This window comes from Sclerotinia sclerotiorum, genomic scaffold, assembly GCF_000146945.2.
Source record: "Sclerotinia sclerotiorum 1980 UF-70 scaffold_12 genomic scaffold, whole genome shotgun sequence".
In the NCBI taxonomy this organism is placed as follows: domain Eukaryota; kingdom Fungi; phylum Ascomycota; class Leotiomycetes; order Helotiales; family Sclerotiniaceae; genus Sclerotinia; species Sclerotinia sclerotiorum.
In genome coordinates this window covers 971945-985673 of record NW_001820824.1, presented here as the reverse complement: position 1 = coordinate 985673, position 13729 = coordinate 971945, and the positions used below count along the sequence as shown (strand labels likewise).

Genomic DNA, 13729 nt, shown 5'->3' with positions numbered 1-13729 from the left:
ATATTTGCGTTTATACTTTTGTGTTTCCAATACATCATTTTAGTACAACTTCGCTACGTACAGATTTGTTTAGTATGTGGAAATAGCTGGAAATATAATGGTTCTTGGGCTTAATATTCGGGGTTTGGGAAAATGTGGTGGAGAATGTGGGCATTGTTGGCTTTTCAGCTGCGAGATTGTTGGGGAATTATCATGGACTAGAAGCTGGGGGAGAGGAGTACAATGTGGAGAATTGATGGATTTGCACGACTTCCTCGCTAATCTTTAACTTTCTGGGTGGGGGGAGAGAATCTTGTACGACGGGGCTGGGAAAGACGTCACTTGAGATGGATGGAAAGATATATTGATATAGTTTGCGAGATGCGGGATGTGAGAATCAGGCTAGAGAAGAGGGAGAGGGAGAGGGAGAGGGAGAGGGAGAGGGAGTTGGAGATGGGAAAAGTGGAGGGGTGTAACGATACTGTACTAAAGGCAGCGGCTGCCTAAGGTTCGTCGGTTGGTAGTTATGGGTTAAGGCTTTATCACTGGTATTCACTTGGAAGTGAAGTCGTTACTAGATCAAGTAGAATGTAGGTAAACTAATTGATAACTAAGTTGAGCACGAAGCTCCTAAACTATGAAACTACTCTGACTATATAATGAACGATAAAGGGAGCCCCTAGGAGCCCTCAAAGCTCCTAGGGCTCCTTATCACGTGATTTCCGATGGTGCGTGCGCATACGATCTTCAGGCGACCAAGATCACATACTAATTCGATGAAATCTGATCGTGTTTGCACAAGGCCTAAGCTCTCCTAATTAAGCAGTTTGCTACCATCGTAACACCATCAATCCTAATGGTGAATCGTGACAAGGGGATTGAGATAAAGGAGTGAGAATAGGGTATAATAAGTTTTTTGTTGTTGTAAGGGAGCGTGGAAAGGGGAGTGGGGAGAGAGATGAGAGAGGTAAGAGAAGATATATTATAATTGATTAGTGTTACGCCGGGTAACAAGAAGACGCTCACGTGTTACCAATATCATGTGACTGACTCAGTGAGAATCAGCAAGCTCAGTACTGAGCCATACTGATCCTACTGATCAGCTAGAACACGAAGGTCTATATAATCAAGATGGATTTCCTGTTACGTGACGGTTGTTATCCCACTAGTGGCTCACGTGCACTAGCCCTGTATATAAAGACCTTCTTACTTAGAATCTTCTTAGTTCTTTAGTTTTAGATTCTAAGTGATTGAATTGACTCCGTTTACGACTTTTCCGTCACATTTCCTTTGTATAGAGCTTCGTGCTCAAGATCAATCATTTAGTATACTCTACTATTAGTTACGAATTGCATATCATTATTGTCATTACTTAAGTCCCTGCTTGACGCCTAGTTATAAACCACCTCGAGAGCCTGGAGCACTTCCACGTGATCTAGACGGCAAACCTCGTAACAATTAGGTATTGAAAATTGAGTAATTGAAGAATAATAATTAATTGATATTTTATTTCTTGATGAGTTTCAAATATCAATATATTTTTTTCATAGATTGATGATAAATATTTAAAATATAGCTATAGGGATATATAATTATAACAAGATAATTATAAGAACATTATTTATACTTATAACTAATATTTAAAAATTGAATCATTTTCTATTCAAACTTTATAAATGCTCGAAGTTGATATTTTGAAGTTTGTATACGAGTAGCTTTGTAAAGTTACCGAGGGTTTGGTTCACCTGTTCTGATGGGTTCGGTTTGTGGGGATCATTATATGGAACAGAGTACAGAGTACACTTGTTGTAGTGATATTATATAAAATAATTTTAGCAATTGGAAGGGATATATATATATAACTTACAGCTAAAACCATGGAATGAATAATAGTATTACAATTCATCGCAATTGTATTCTCAATATTATTAAGATATAGGACTTATATAAGCTGTTCCCCATTGAGTGTTTCGCGACTTCATACATAGTACTACGTACATATATTTCATACTCCATCCCGGTCCTCAGATAAGATTGTGAATGAAGTGATAAGTTAGGTTGAACGAGCTGAGATCTAATAGTAGGTAAGTAATAATATAATATGAGATTTATTTAGTATGTATGTATTGATATAACTAGCTGACTTTACTTCAATGACGACAATGATTTCAAGGATGGACATCACATCCTGTCTATGGGGCTAGTAGTAGTAGTATCATTTATTGATTGATATGATGGATGGTCTGCGCCTCGGTGAACTAGTTATATCACATTTTGTGAGATGACGAGATAGGTGAACATGGAGTATATGGATGATATGACATGATAGATTATTTTCCCATGCGAATAGTCTGCCCCCACGGCAGTGGCCCTCGGAGAGCCAGCGGAGCGTCATTTATCTTATTTTATTTTGGTTGTGTTATGTTATGGATTTATTATAATTGTTGTATCGTGAGGGATATTGGGGGAAACGCCCTTTACTAGCTGCGCTTGGCCATGGGGTCCTTTACTATTCTCAAAATACACACCGAAGGAATCGTACGTTTAAAAAAACCAACATTGCATTATCAATTCTACAGGCAGACATATACAAAAATAAAAGTAAAAATGATGTAATCAATTGAGTTGTAGTGTGGTGGTGTGGTAGTAGATAGATACATGTCCGGACTTATTTACAACGGCGGACTCGATGAAGGAGGCGCAGACTAATATGATATGACAGGAGAAAAGATGCAAAAATGGCTTATTGCAGCCAATCGTATGGTGTTCCTTAAAAACAATAGCTCGTATTCATGTTGAGCCGCTTTTTAGTGATAGAGGAAGGGTAAGGGTAGGGTGGTGTGCACGCGACGATGGAAGGATTCCCCGCTAGGAATCCACGTTTTGGGCTTGAGGGGTAGGACAGATATTCGAGGGATTGAATTGAGGGACTTATGGTACGGGATGGATGGAATTGTTCGGGGCTGAAAACGAGAAAGCGGTACAGTACATAGTCCTCTAGACGAGTAAGGGGATCGATTCGTCTTACTGAAGTTTGAATGGTCAATGGTAACATACAACCAAAAGTTAATGGCGCAAATCAAATCGAATCAGATCAAATCAGATCACATCAATTCAAATCATATCACAAAGATTGGAAGACAAGAATAGACTTGAAACCCCTTACTGCCACCTCACTTCTCCCTTCCCTTGATCAAAACACGAAGAAACGGCGTCGCAGGCAAGAAATAAATGTGTTTAGGTAGTTTTTTTTACCGACAAACTGTCAAATTCATTTCTGGGTGCTGACTGTGTGGAAACAACTGGGCGGGTAGGGCTGGCTGGCTATGTTTCCACCACACGCAACACCCAGCACCAAAATGGGAATATGATCGAAAACGAACAGAACTCCGCTATGTAATTCTTCACCTGTGGGTCGCTCTACTTTATTAGACTCATAATGATGATGTCTTTTCTTCAACACACTCATTGGGATCCCATATATTGAGGCACAGCAATTCTTCAATTCATGTAAGCTGACTCCCCACTCTAATGACTACATACAACAGTATAAGGTTAGTTAGTCTATGACATATCTTCATCCATCACAAAACGGTTAAACGGCTTGAACGCTTGCCATGATAGGTATCGATGTCCTTCGGTGTCTGGTTTTGTTCACAATGGATCCTACGCGGTACAACTCGTATATCGCTCAATATCCTCAAGTGTGTACGTACTAGGGAGGGAGGGAGGGAGGGAGGGAGGGAGGGAGGGAGATGCGAGGTAGTAGGTACGGGAGTACATGAATGAAAATGTGCCGTGATTGATGTGCAGCAGCGGCGTTCAATCACCCCGACTTACCACAATGGCACAATGGCAAAAGACGCCAAAACTTCTAAAGTGGTGACAATGAGGTTCATCACATCGTTAGCTGCATCTTGCACAAGCCACTTGGTTCGACTCCTCAATTCTGTTGATTTCCTTTCCGAGATATGAGGGTGTGTTACCATCGCAAATAACTGGTGGCTTTTTCATCCATTGTTTTCTATGTGGGAAAAAAAGAGGGGGAAATAGAAGAAAAGACGGAGAAAAACGGATTTAGTATTTCGTAATGATCCTCATATACATCTCGTCAATATGATTATGGCACATACAAGAAAGAGTAATGGCAGAATCAAGGGCTGACTTTTCTTACTCATTGCTTATCCTTCATCAACCAATTCCGCTATCTCAAATAATCAGATATCACGTCGTCTTACTGATTTTATCCTTACAGCCACGGCTGATTTCATCAATCTTTCATCATCCATTTCAAAAAATGGCCCCCATACCTCAACCAAACTAATTGATATCTAGAAATAGTTTCTTGGTATAGGGTCATAAATGGAATCAAACGTTTAACATCAATTTTTATCTCACACATTTTCATTGGTCAATTTAAGAGTACTTCTTCAAAGTCGACGCAGCCTGATGAATGCTTGTCGTTCTATCCACTTTCATTTGTTCGTCATGTACGCCCCGGAAAACTGGTGTTCGGCCCAGACGAGACATGGGGACCTGGTGGCTGGAATCATATCCCAATTTCACATTCCTTTCAGCTTGACGTTACTCAGCCTGGAAACCCCTGATATACTCACGAAGTCGTTTCTTTAACGTTGCTTACACTCTCTTCTTAAATATTGGCTCATTCCATGAATACTATTGTACTCTCTTTGTTTCAATACTTACTTTCTAAAACTCTGCACTATATTTTGTTCTCTTCGATATATCTCGAAGTTAGCGTTATCACATTGAACATCTCAGTCAATCAAAAAGATCCCTGCTGCATAAGTTATATCGTTTCTCCGCTTTTCAGATCCTGTATTACATCCGTTCAATCCTTCACTTAGGGTTTCTAGTGCGACACATTGGTGTACCGACACTGGTGAGGACTCCATCATGGCGACATCTGAACCCTTGTATTCGCCAAACATGACGAATGGTGAACATCGGCTCAATGGGTTCCACTTCAATGAGAATTTGAATGGCCATAAATCAAACGGTATCAACGGTAATGACTTAAGGAACGGTCAAGCTGAGAGTTGTAACGGGGATAGTGGATTAGGTGAATCATTTGATAATCTTAAAAATATCAATGGTCGAGAACAGCCGAGTGAGGATAGTTCATCAGATGAGGAGCATCGACACATGAATAAATCACATCGAATCGAGTCATTTGGTGCTCATACTACAGCATCGGGTCAAAGAGGGCAACATGCTAAGATTCGAACATATACGGATGATATCAACAGCAGAGACTTTCCTCGAATATCAAAACCGGTAGAAGTTTTGAGGAATGTCTATGATACTGTAGTAATTGGATCTGGTTATGGTGGATCAGTTGCTGCTAGTCGTATGGCAAGAGCTGGACAATCCGTTTGTCTTTTGGAGAGAGGGAAAGAAAAGTGGCCAGGAGAATATCCTACTGGCATGGTACATGCAATGGAGGAGCTTCACGTGTCGGGCAATTTTGCTCCTGGGTTTTTACCGGGAGCAATGGTTGAAGAAGGAGATCCTACGGGCCTTTATCATCTCATATTTGGAAAAGGTCAAAATGCTTTTGTAGCCAATGGTTTAGGTGGAACAAGTCTTTTAAACGCCAATATATTTCTTGAAGCCGATAAAGACACCCTAGCAATGGATTGTTGGCCGAAGGAACTACAAGAAGGAGAGGCCCTCAAAGAATACTACGAAAGAGCAGCATTTGTTTTACAACCTCAAAGTTATCCAGAAGATTGGCCTAAACTTCCCAAGTTAACGTTGCTGGAGAAGCAGGCTAGAATACTCGGCATGCATGAGAAATTTTATCGGCCACCACAAACTACTCGATTTCTCGGCGGACCAAACAGCACTGGAGTTGAAATGTATCCGTCTGCTTTGACGGGTATGGACTGTACGGGTGTGAATGATGGAAGCAAAAGCAGTACCCTGGTCAACTATCTCTCAGATGCATGGAATTGGGGAGCAGAAATGTTCTGTGAATGTGAAGTGAGATATATCAAAAAGCATCCAGATCCTGAGGAAGAAGGTTATCTCGTATTTTTCGCATGGCATGGAAGTAATCGCGGAGCTTTCAAAACCAACATCTACGAAGATCTCATGTGGGTACATGCAAAGAAATGCGTTTTCCTCGGTGCAGGTGCAATTGGAACAACAGAAATTCTTCTTCGGAGTAGGAGTTTAGGAATGAATATGAGTGATAGAGTTGGCAAAGGCATGAGTGGAAATGGTGATATGTTAGCTTTCGGCTATAACACCAATGAGGAAGTTAATGGAATTGGTCGTGTATCTCCGACAAACGACAATCCTATTGGACCTACCATCGCAGGTATCATTGATAACCGAGCTGGTCATGCAAATGTCTTAGATGGATATGTTATTGAAGAAGGAGCAATACCGAAAGCACTTGCTCCATTATTTCAATTCATGCTTGAGAAGCTTCCAGGTTCTAAAGCACCATCGGATTTGTCGACTCTAGAAAAACTAAGGCATACACTTTCAGCTACTGGGAGTCGTTTCCTAGGTCCATACTACAAAAAGGGTAGTATCGAGAGAACACAAACATATCTTGTCATGAGTCATGATTCTAATCAAGCCATTCTCACTCTCAAGGATGATAAACCTCTCCTTGAGTTCCTTGGTGTTGGTCGAAGCGATCATGTTAGAAAGATAAATAACATTCTCAAAGAAGCAACAGAAGCAGTTGGTGGAACTTTTGTCAATAATCCATTCTATTCAGCACTCGGACAACAAGAAATTACTGTTCATCCTATTGGTGGTGCTTGTATGAGTTCAGACAACACCGCTCAATATGGAGCGACAAATCATTTCGGAGAACTTCTCACTGGTCGTGGTAGTGAGACATATCCGGGTCTTATAATTTCTGATGCTGCTGTTATTCCTTGCGCTCTTGGTGTTAATCCATTTGCAACAATTACCGCTCTTGCTGAGCGCTCAGTTGCTCATGCTGCGAAAAGTTTCAATCTCGATATCGATTACGACACTAGCAATGGTTTATTGGATTTATTCGGTAAACCAAAACATGCTCCTATGCAATTGCAAACTTACAGTACACAAAATTTTGAAGTTGAGATGGCGACTAAAATGATTGATGAAACTGAAGATTCCAAAACAAGTGGATTTGGTTTTACTGAAGTAATGCAAGGATTTATTCATATTGGGAAGAATCTTAAGGGCGATCATAGAGAGGATTATGAAATTGCTGCCAAGACTGCTAGAGGACTTTGTGAGGCATCAAGATTTTTCTTGAGTGTTAAAGCTTATGATACACATAGGAGTAAGTCATTCGAAGTATCTTGAATCTACATCCTTACTAACATTATCATAGTTGTTCATCGACAGGATCATTCAGCTATGTTAACTGGTACATTCGTTTGTGCTTCATTACAAGGTAGTCCTTTTATGGTTCAACGTGGAGATTTTCAACTATTCAATGTTGATCATCAAGCTCCTGGTACTCGAAATTTAACATATGATTTCGACATGACATCAACTGATGGAAAACAATTACATTTTCACGGATATAAAATTGTTGATTCCTCAGTTGCTCTTGGTCCATTTAAATTTTGGACTGCCGCATCAACATTATACGTCACCATTACAGAGAAAGATGCAAATAAAACTGTACTTGGAAGAGGAATGATGCATATTCAACCCAAAGATTTCCTATCCCAGATTTTCACCCTCAAAGCTGTTGGTCGTAATTTTTGGTCTAGACTTCAATCTACCACAAGTTTTATGACTTTCTTCGCTAGACAATCAGCTAATCTCTTCTTCGCTCCATTCACCTATCTTCAATACCCATCCGTAACATACACAGGATACATAAACGATACACCACCCGATCAAACAATTCAAATCGTCGCTTCAGATAACGTTCAAACACTTCTTCACGTCTGGGAACCTCAAAACACAAACATCGAAACCAAGAACCTTTTTTTCATCCCAGGTGCCTCAGTTGATCATCAAATCTTCGCACTCCCCACCATAGAAGTAAATGCTATCAATTATTTCACTCGAGCCGGTTATCGCTGTTTCGTCGTCGTCCATCGTATCTGTCAATTAAGGGTCGCAGAAGCTAACTGGACTACCTTCGACGCTCGTCTCGATATCAAAGCTTCTCTCCAATGGATCCGTAAAGAACACGGTCATAAACCTATCTATACCATTGCTCACTGTATGGGATCCGTAGCTTTCGCATCGGGTCTTTTAGATGGTACAATTCCCGCACATTGGATTTTGGGTGTTACCTGTTCGCAGGTTTTCATGAATCCTATCTGGGCTACGTTGAATCTGGCAAAGGCAATGGCGGGTCCAATTCCCTTTGATAAATTGTATAAATTTTTCGGAGGGAATTGGTTTAGTTGCTCGAGTACGAGGGAGGATACTTGGTTTCAACAGGGGATTAATCAATTGTTGAGATTTTATCCGGATCGGAGAAGTGAGATTTGTAATAATGTTTCTTGTCATCGTTGTTCGTTGATTTTCGGTCGGTATGTATTTCTTCTTTTCCTTTCCTTTCCTTTTCCCCTTTCCCTCCCTCTATCATCAAAATTCAAAACCCAGACCCCAAAACCAAACTCACAAACCCCCAAAAACTAACACAAACAAACCAAAGTCTCTGGAATCACACAAACCTAAACGAAGCAACCCACCGCCAAATCAACCGCTTCTTCTACGGAGTAAACATGACCTGTCTCCATCTCCTCATGCACATGGGAACAATTGGTCAAGTAACAGGAAATGCACCTCTATTCCACCCCCTTACTTCCTCCAAAAATATTAGAAGATTAAAGGGGATACCGTTTTTTTTGTTTTCAGGTAGTGATAATAAAGTACTAAATCCGGAGAGTACGACGAGGTCGGTCGAGGTGCTGAGGGATGAGATGGGGGATACCTGTGGAGGGTGTGGGAGGGAGAGTTGTGGGGGGAGGGAGGATTGTGGAGAGAGGGAAGGTGGTGGGGAGAGGGAAGGTGGTGAGAGGGAAGGGGATGGGGATGCGGAAAATTTTGGTATGTTTGATATGTATGAGAGGATGGAGATTAGAGGGTATGGACATTTGGATTGTTGGATGGGAAGGGAGGCGTACAGGGATGTGTTTCCGGAGGTGAGGGAGAGGGGTGGATAGGGTTACGAGGGGGAGGGGGTATAGGTTTGACGGGGAGATACTGGGGGAGGGGAAGAAGAGTGTGTGAGGGTGGGTGTAGGTGTACTTGGTTGGGAATGGAGAATGGGGAATGCGGAAATGGGGAATGAGGGAATGGTGTTAAGGATTTACTTATTATATGGATATTTCTTTTTGTTTTTTTTTTGGTTATGATTATTATGATTATGGTGGTGGTGAAAGAGTGAAAGATATAGGAAGAGATAAGAAGACGGAGAGCGATAAGAATGTATTTGTAATGATATGATACATGATATACGGAGTAATAGATAAAGAGGATGATATAATAGATGAAGAGAAATGATAGAATAAAAATAAAAACAAAAAGTTTAGAAGTATTTATTTATTTATTTAGATAAATAATTATATTTGAGTTGTGTTTATGTGTTTATATACTTGATGTATTGATATAATATACTTGATTTATGGGAAAGGAAGAAGATAGAAAGGAGGGAAGGAAGGGAGAAGAAGAAAGAAGGAAGAAGGAAGTATACTTTCCTTTTCTACTTCTATTGCTATTCCCCTGTTAAGATATCTTAAATTTCTGCTAGACTATCTAGAAATTTTACACATGATTACTTAAATATGAAGATTCACTTATAAAAAGGTATATACTTTCACTCACATACACTCAAAGACACAAATATAGAATATTGCTACTTCCTGCATATCACAATACAATACGATAAAATGGTATAATTATCACTACATTCCCTCCTCCCCCCCTCCTCCCCTCCTCTCCTCCCATCCATCCATCCATCCATCCATCCATCCATCCACCCACCCATCCAAAACCCATCTCATCTCCCACTACACCAAAAACCCAAACAAAAGCCCCGTCCTCTTCCAATACTCCCTCGCACCATTCCCCACCCTCTTCCTCTCCTGCATCTCAAGCTTCAATTCCAATTCAATCTCATCACTCAAATTCTTGATTTTCATCCCCATAATCCCTTTTTCCTTTTCCTTTTCCTTATCCCCAAATTGTATAGATTGTAGCGCTAAAGCTTGTTGTAAGACGAAGATATCGAATAAATATTGTTTTAGTAGATTTTTTTCTTTTTCTTCTTCTACTTCTTTATCCAACGGGGATTGAACTTCATTTTTTGGTTCTTCTGTTTCCGCGGATTTTTCAGTATCGGGTGGATTGCTGGAAGAAGTAGTTGTTTTATTACTAGCCATCTTCTCTGACAAGGCTATGCTCCATTTCTCATTAATTTGGGAATCGAGATGTACTTTCAAAGTCTTAATAGCAATAGGACTCCAAAGATCTGCTCCAGCATCAGCCATAGCATTTGATAAAGCACGAAGAAATTTAAATGTAGCAGGTGAAGGTTGAATTGGAAGTTCCGGTGTTCCTTCCCATAATGCTCTTCCTGCAACTTTTTTTTTCTTGAGCGATTTTGCTAGAGAAGAGATAGGGTTTTCAGAAACTGTGCTGGCAAGGCTCTCGTGTAGTAATGGGATCAGTGAAAGACCGAATTGTTGTAGTGATGGATTTGTCGGTAGCTCTGCTCGGATATCTCGTAAAATTCGTAAAATATACATTGATATCTTTCCGATATGCTCGCTATCTTTGTATTGCTCCACAAGTGTCGTGATTTTCGTATGTAACTCCTGAAAAGCTTTTTCTAAGCTTGAATCAAGATGATCTTGCAACATTTGTGGATCTTTCTTACTAAGAAGATTTTGTCGCGACTCAAGACTTTCTTCATCTTCGATATCTTCTAAATCATCATCCCATCTTTGTTTCTTCAATTCATCAATAACAGTACCTATTTCCTTGATGAGATGTCTCCAAGTCTGAAAACTGTTGACTACTCTTGAAACAGCATCATTACGTCCAAAGGTACGAGCAAGAATGTCTTGTTTGAACATATTACCTCCATTGCTGAGTTCCGTTGCCATCATATCTTCATCCCATAGACTAGCATGATGATCAGTAATCCATTTCTCCCATGTAGCCAATGTGGATTCTATTTCTGTTCCCACTAGATGAAGTTTGCCAACTCGAGTTTCCAATAACTCTACAAGTCGTTCGTTAACAACACCTCGCAGTCCATCTCGAAGTATAGACGGATCAAACCCTCTTGCCTTTCCTCCATCCCGTATCCATACCTCCAATATCTTTGTCCGTAATTCGACTACTACCTTGAAGTCCAAGCCACCTTGAAGAGTCTTTGTGAATCCTTCCAGTAGTACCTCTGATGCTTTCTTCGCCCAACCTCTTAATGTCTCAACGGCTAATGATCCTTCCAAATCATCGTGTCGAACATAAGGTGTAAAGTAAAGAATTTCATCACCAAACCACCGCTCACATACATCTAATCTCAATCCCTCCAAATCTCGAATACTTTCATCTTTCAATAAAGGTTTCGTCTTCAGCGCAGCCAATGCTTGGCTAAGTCTACTCGGTACCAATGCTTGTACATCAAGTAAAGTCCTCGTATATATTTCCAATGCCCGCAAAACACCTGATGTCTCCTGGTTCGATTCCTCTTCGTCTTCGAATGCTAATGCCATTGCTTCCCCTCGGACATTTAGAAAATGTCGTAAAACGTCTTTCGCACCAGAGCTAGTAGCAAGACTATACGCGCAAAGAGCCTGTACCAGGTCTTCTCTATCTTCACCATCCTTGGTCGAGACTAATGTCTTCTCAACCGCCCGTAACAATCGTTTCGTCAAAACCACCCTCTTCTTCTTTGCCTCCTCAACAAATTCTCTATCCGCACTATTCACACAACCCTCCAAACTCTTCGCCAACAACCGACTCAAAACCAAAACTTTCGCAGCAATCACTAAACTTTTCCCTCTCCCCTCCCCATCCACTCTTCCCTGCCTCCTCAAAAGTTTCCCAACCACAATCCCACACATACCCAAACCCTTCATTCTAGCCAATCCCCTTATTTCCTCCCCTTTCTTCCCATTCTTCATTTCTCCCTGTAATTTACCTAATCCAGAAGCCATCCCAACTAATACATTTCTTCCACATCCTTCCCCTACTTCCCCCAACTTTTCCTCCACTTCACGGATATCCTTGCGCATTTGTAGGATTTGTTCAGCGGTTCCCAGTAATTGTCTATAACTACCTCCGACAAGTGTACGTAGACGTGCGTTTTTCTCATCAAGTTCGGTGGTGAGATCGCGGTGGAATTGCCGGATTTGAGGGAGAGGATGTTTAAATGCTTCCGAGGAAGTGAAGCATGTTGTTGTGGAGAGGGTTGTAGATGCCATTTTGGCGGGAGAGTTTTAGGGTTGTTAGAGCTTGTGGATATTCATGTATTGCGAATTGGTGTATTTTAGGAAGTCATAGAATTGGATACCATCTTCATATCATTATTCGAAGTTCTAGACTTTGTTTGTTGTTGTATTTCAAGGCTGTGAATGAAGCACACTTGTTATCGCAGCGGCAGTCCGTGCATCAGCCTTCCTGCAAGGCTGACAGATAAAGCCTTGCCCCGAATTTCATTTTCCTCCTTCATCATCATCAATTCCTGACTTGAATCATGCAACAAAATGATATTTCCACATAACTCCCATTCGTCCTAACATAAAAGACTTCCTCAAGTCTCTAAGAAAAAATCTTGAACCGTCAAATCTCTCCAACCCCCGCTCTCAAAAAATGAACACACCCACCCCCAATCCCCACCACACAACCCTCCTCACCATCCACCAAATCCTCCACCTAACCCACCACCGCAACAAAAACCAACATCGCCTCTCAAAATGGTACAAATCATTCAATATCCTCCGTCGACAAATTACCCGTTTGCTCACTCTCGTTCCCGAATATGTGATTGAATCATCACGTGGAAAGTCAAAAGTGAAAGGGAAAGCGAAGGAGAAGAAGGAGAGGGAAGAGAGGGAGTTGCAGAATTTGGTTGGGTATATGCGGAAGGAGGTGGTAGGGGAATGTTATTTGTGAGTTTCTTGGTTTTGGTTTTGTTGTTTCCGGGGATGATTGTATGGGACAGAAAGAGGAGAGACGGAGGAAAAGAACGGAAAGGGTTGGCGAAGGAGGATTGCTAATAAATATGAAAAAATAGGGCATTTAGCCAACTAGTAGCTGATAACCAATATGCTACATTAGGATTAATGTTAATGGGATGTCTTGCACGTTTATACAAGATACTCGAATCTTTACGAGTCCTAACAGCAGAAGAAATTGCCGAGAAAACCGGAACACTAAAAGAGGAGGTAAAAGTTAATGAGCCAGAAATAGGAGAGGATTTAGGCGAGAAGATCGTGAGGGATGCTCCAGCTTCAGAAGTGATTGAAGATACTCAGAAGGAGGAAAAGAAAGAGGAAGAGGATAGTGAAGTTAAGAAGTCGAAAGTAAAGAAGAGGAAACAGGAGGGTGAAGTATTGGAACGAAAATCTTCCAAGTTATCTTCATTAGATTCGACGCCGGCGAAACCGCCAAAGAAGAAGAGGAAAAAGAAGGGTGGAGATGCTTTTGATGATTTGTTTGATAGTTTGATGTAAATTAAGAATTAATAGTTAATTTGACGCTCCCCTAAGCAAGCGATCATGCAAGCGAGTTATTT

The 13729-nt window shown here is 40.9% G+C and overlaps 5 protein-coding genes across 5 annotated transcripts; 3 read left to right on the top strand and 2 right to left on the bottom strand.

The window, feature by feature from the left end:
- Positions 1 to 1649: 1649 nt before the first annotated feature.
- Positions 1650 to 2303, bottom strand: SS1G_09031 (predicted protein; the record flags this gene model as incomplete). The annotated part of the gene is made up of 4 exons (XM_001590217.1): positions 1650 to 1781; positions 1978 to 2053; positions 2124 to 2171; positions 2251 to 2303. 4 exons carry the CDS (start codon positions 2301 to 2303, stop codon positions 1650 to 1652), a joined length of 309 nt encoding a protein of 102 aa, XP_001590267.1.
- Positions 2304 to 3638: 1335 nt separating this feature from the next.
- Positions 3639 to 3954, top strand: SS1G_09030 (predicted protein; the record flags this gene model as incomplete). Its single annotated transcript, XM_001590216.1, has 2 exons — positions 3639 to 3683; positions 3796 to 3954. The coding sequence occupies 2 exons, from the start codon at positions 3639 to 3641 to the stop codon at positions 3952 to 3954; spliced, it is 204 nt and encodes a 67-aa protein (XP_001590266.1).
- A 942-nt stretch (positions 3955 to 4896) lies between these two features.
- Positions 4897 to 9146, top strand: SS1G_09029 (hypothetical protein; the record flags this gene model as incomplete). The annotated part of the gene is made up of 3 exons (XM_001590215.1): positions 4897 to 7294; positions 7346 to 8510; positions 8636 to 9146. 3 exons carry the CDS (start codon positions 4897 to 4899, stop codon positions 9144 to 9146), a joined length of 4074 nt encoding a protein of 1357 aa, XP_001590265.1.
- An 846-nt stretch (positions 9147 to 9992) lies between these two features.
- Positions 9993 to 12416, bottom strand: SS1G_09028 (hypothetical protein; the record flags this gene model as incomplete). The annotated part of the gene is made up of 1 exon (XM_001590214.1): positions 9993 to 12416. The coding sequence occupies one exon, from the start codon at positions 12414 to 12416 to the stop codon at positions 9993 to 9995; it is 2424 nt and encodes an 807-aa protein (XP_001590264.1).
- A 388-nt stretch (positions 12417 to 12804) lies between these two features.
- On the top strand, positions 12805 to 13667 carry SS1G_09027 (predicted protein; the record flags this gene model as incomplete). Its single annotated transcript, XM_001590213.1, has 2 exons — positions 12805 to 13103; positions 13229 to 13667. The coding sequence occupies 2 exons, from the start codon at positions 12805 to 12807 to the stop codon at positions 13665 to 13667; spliced, it is 738 nt and encodes a 245-aa protein (XP_001590263.1).
- Positions 13668 to 13729: the final 62 nt, after the last annotated feature.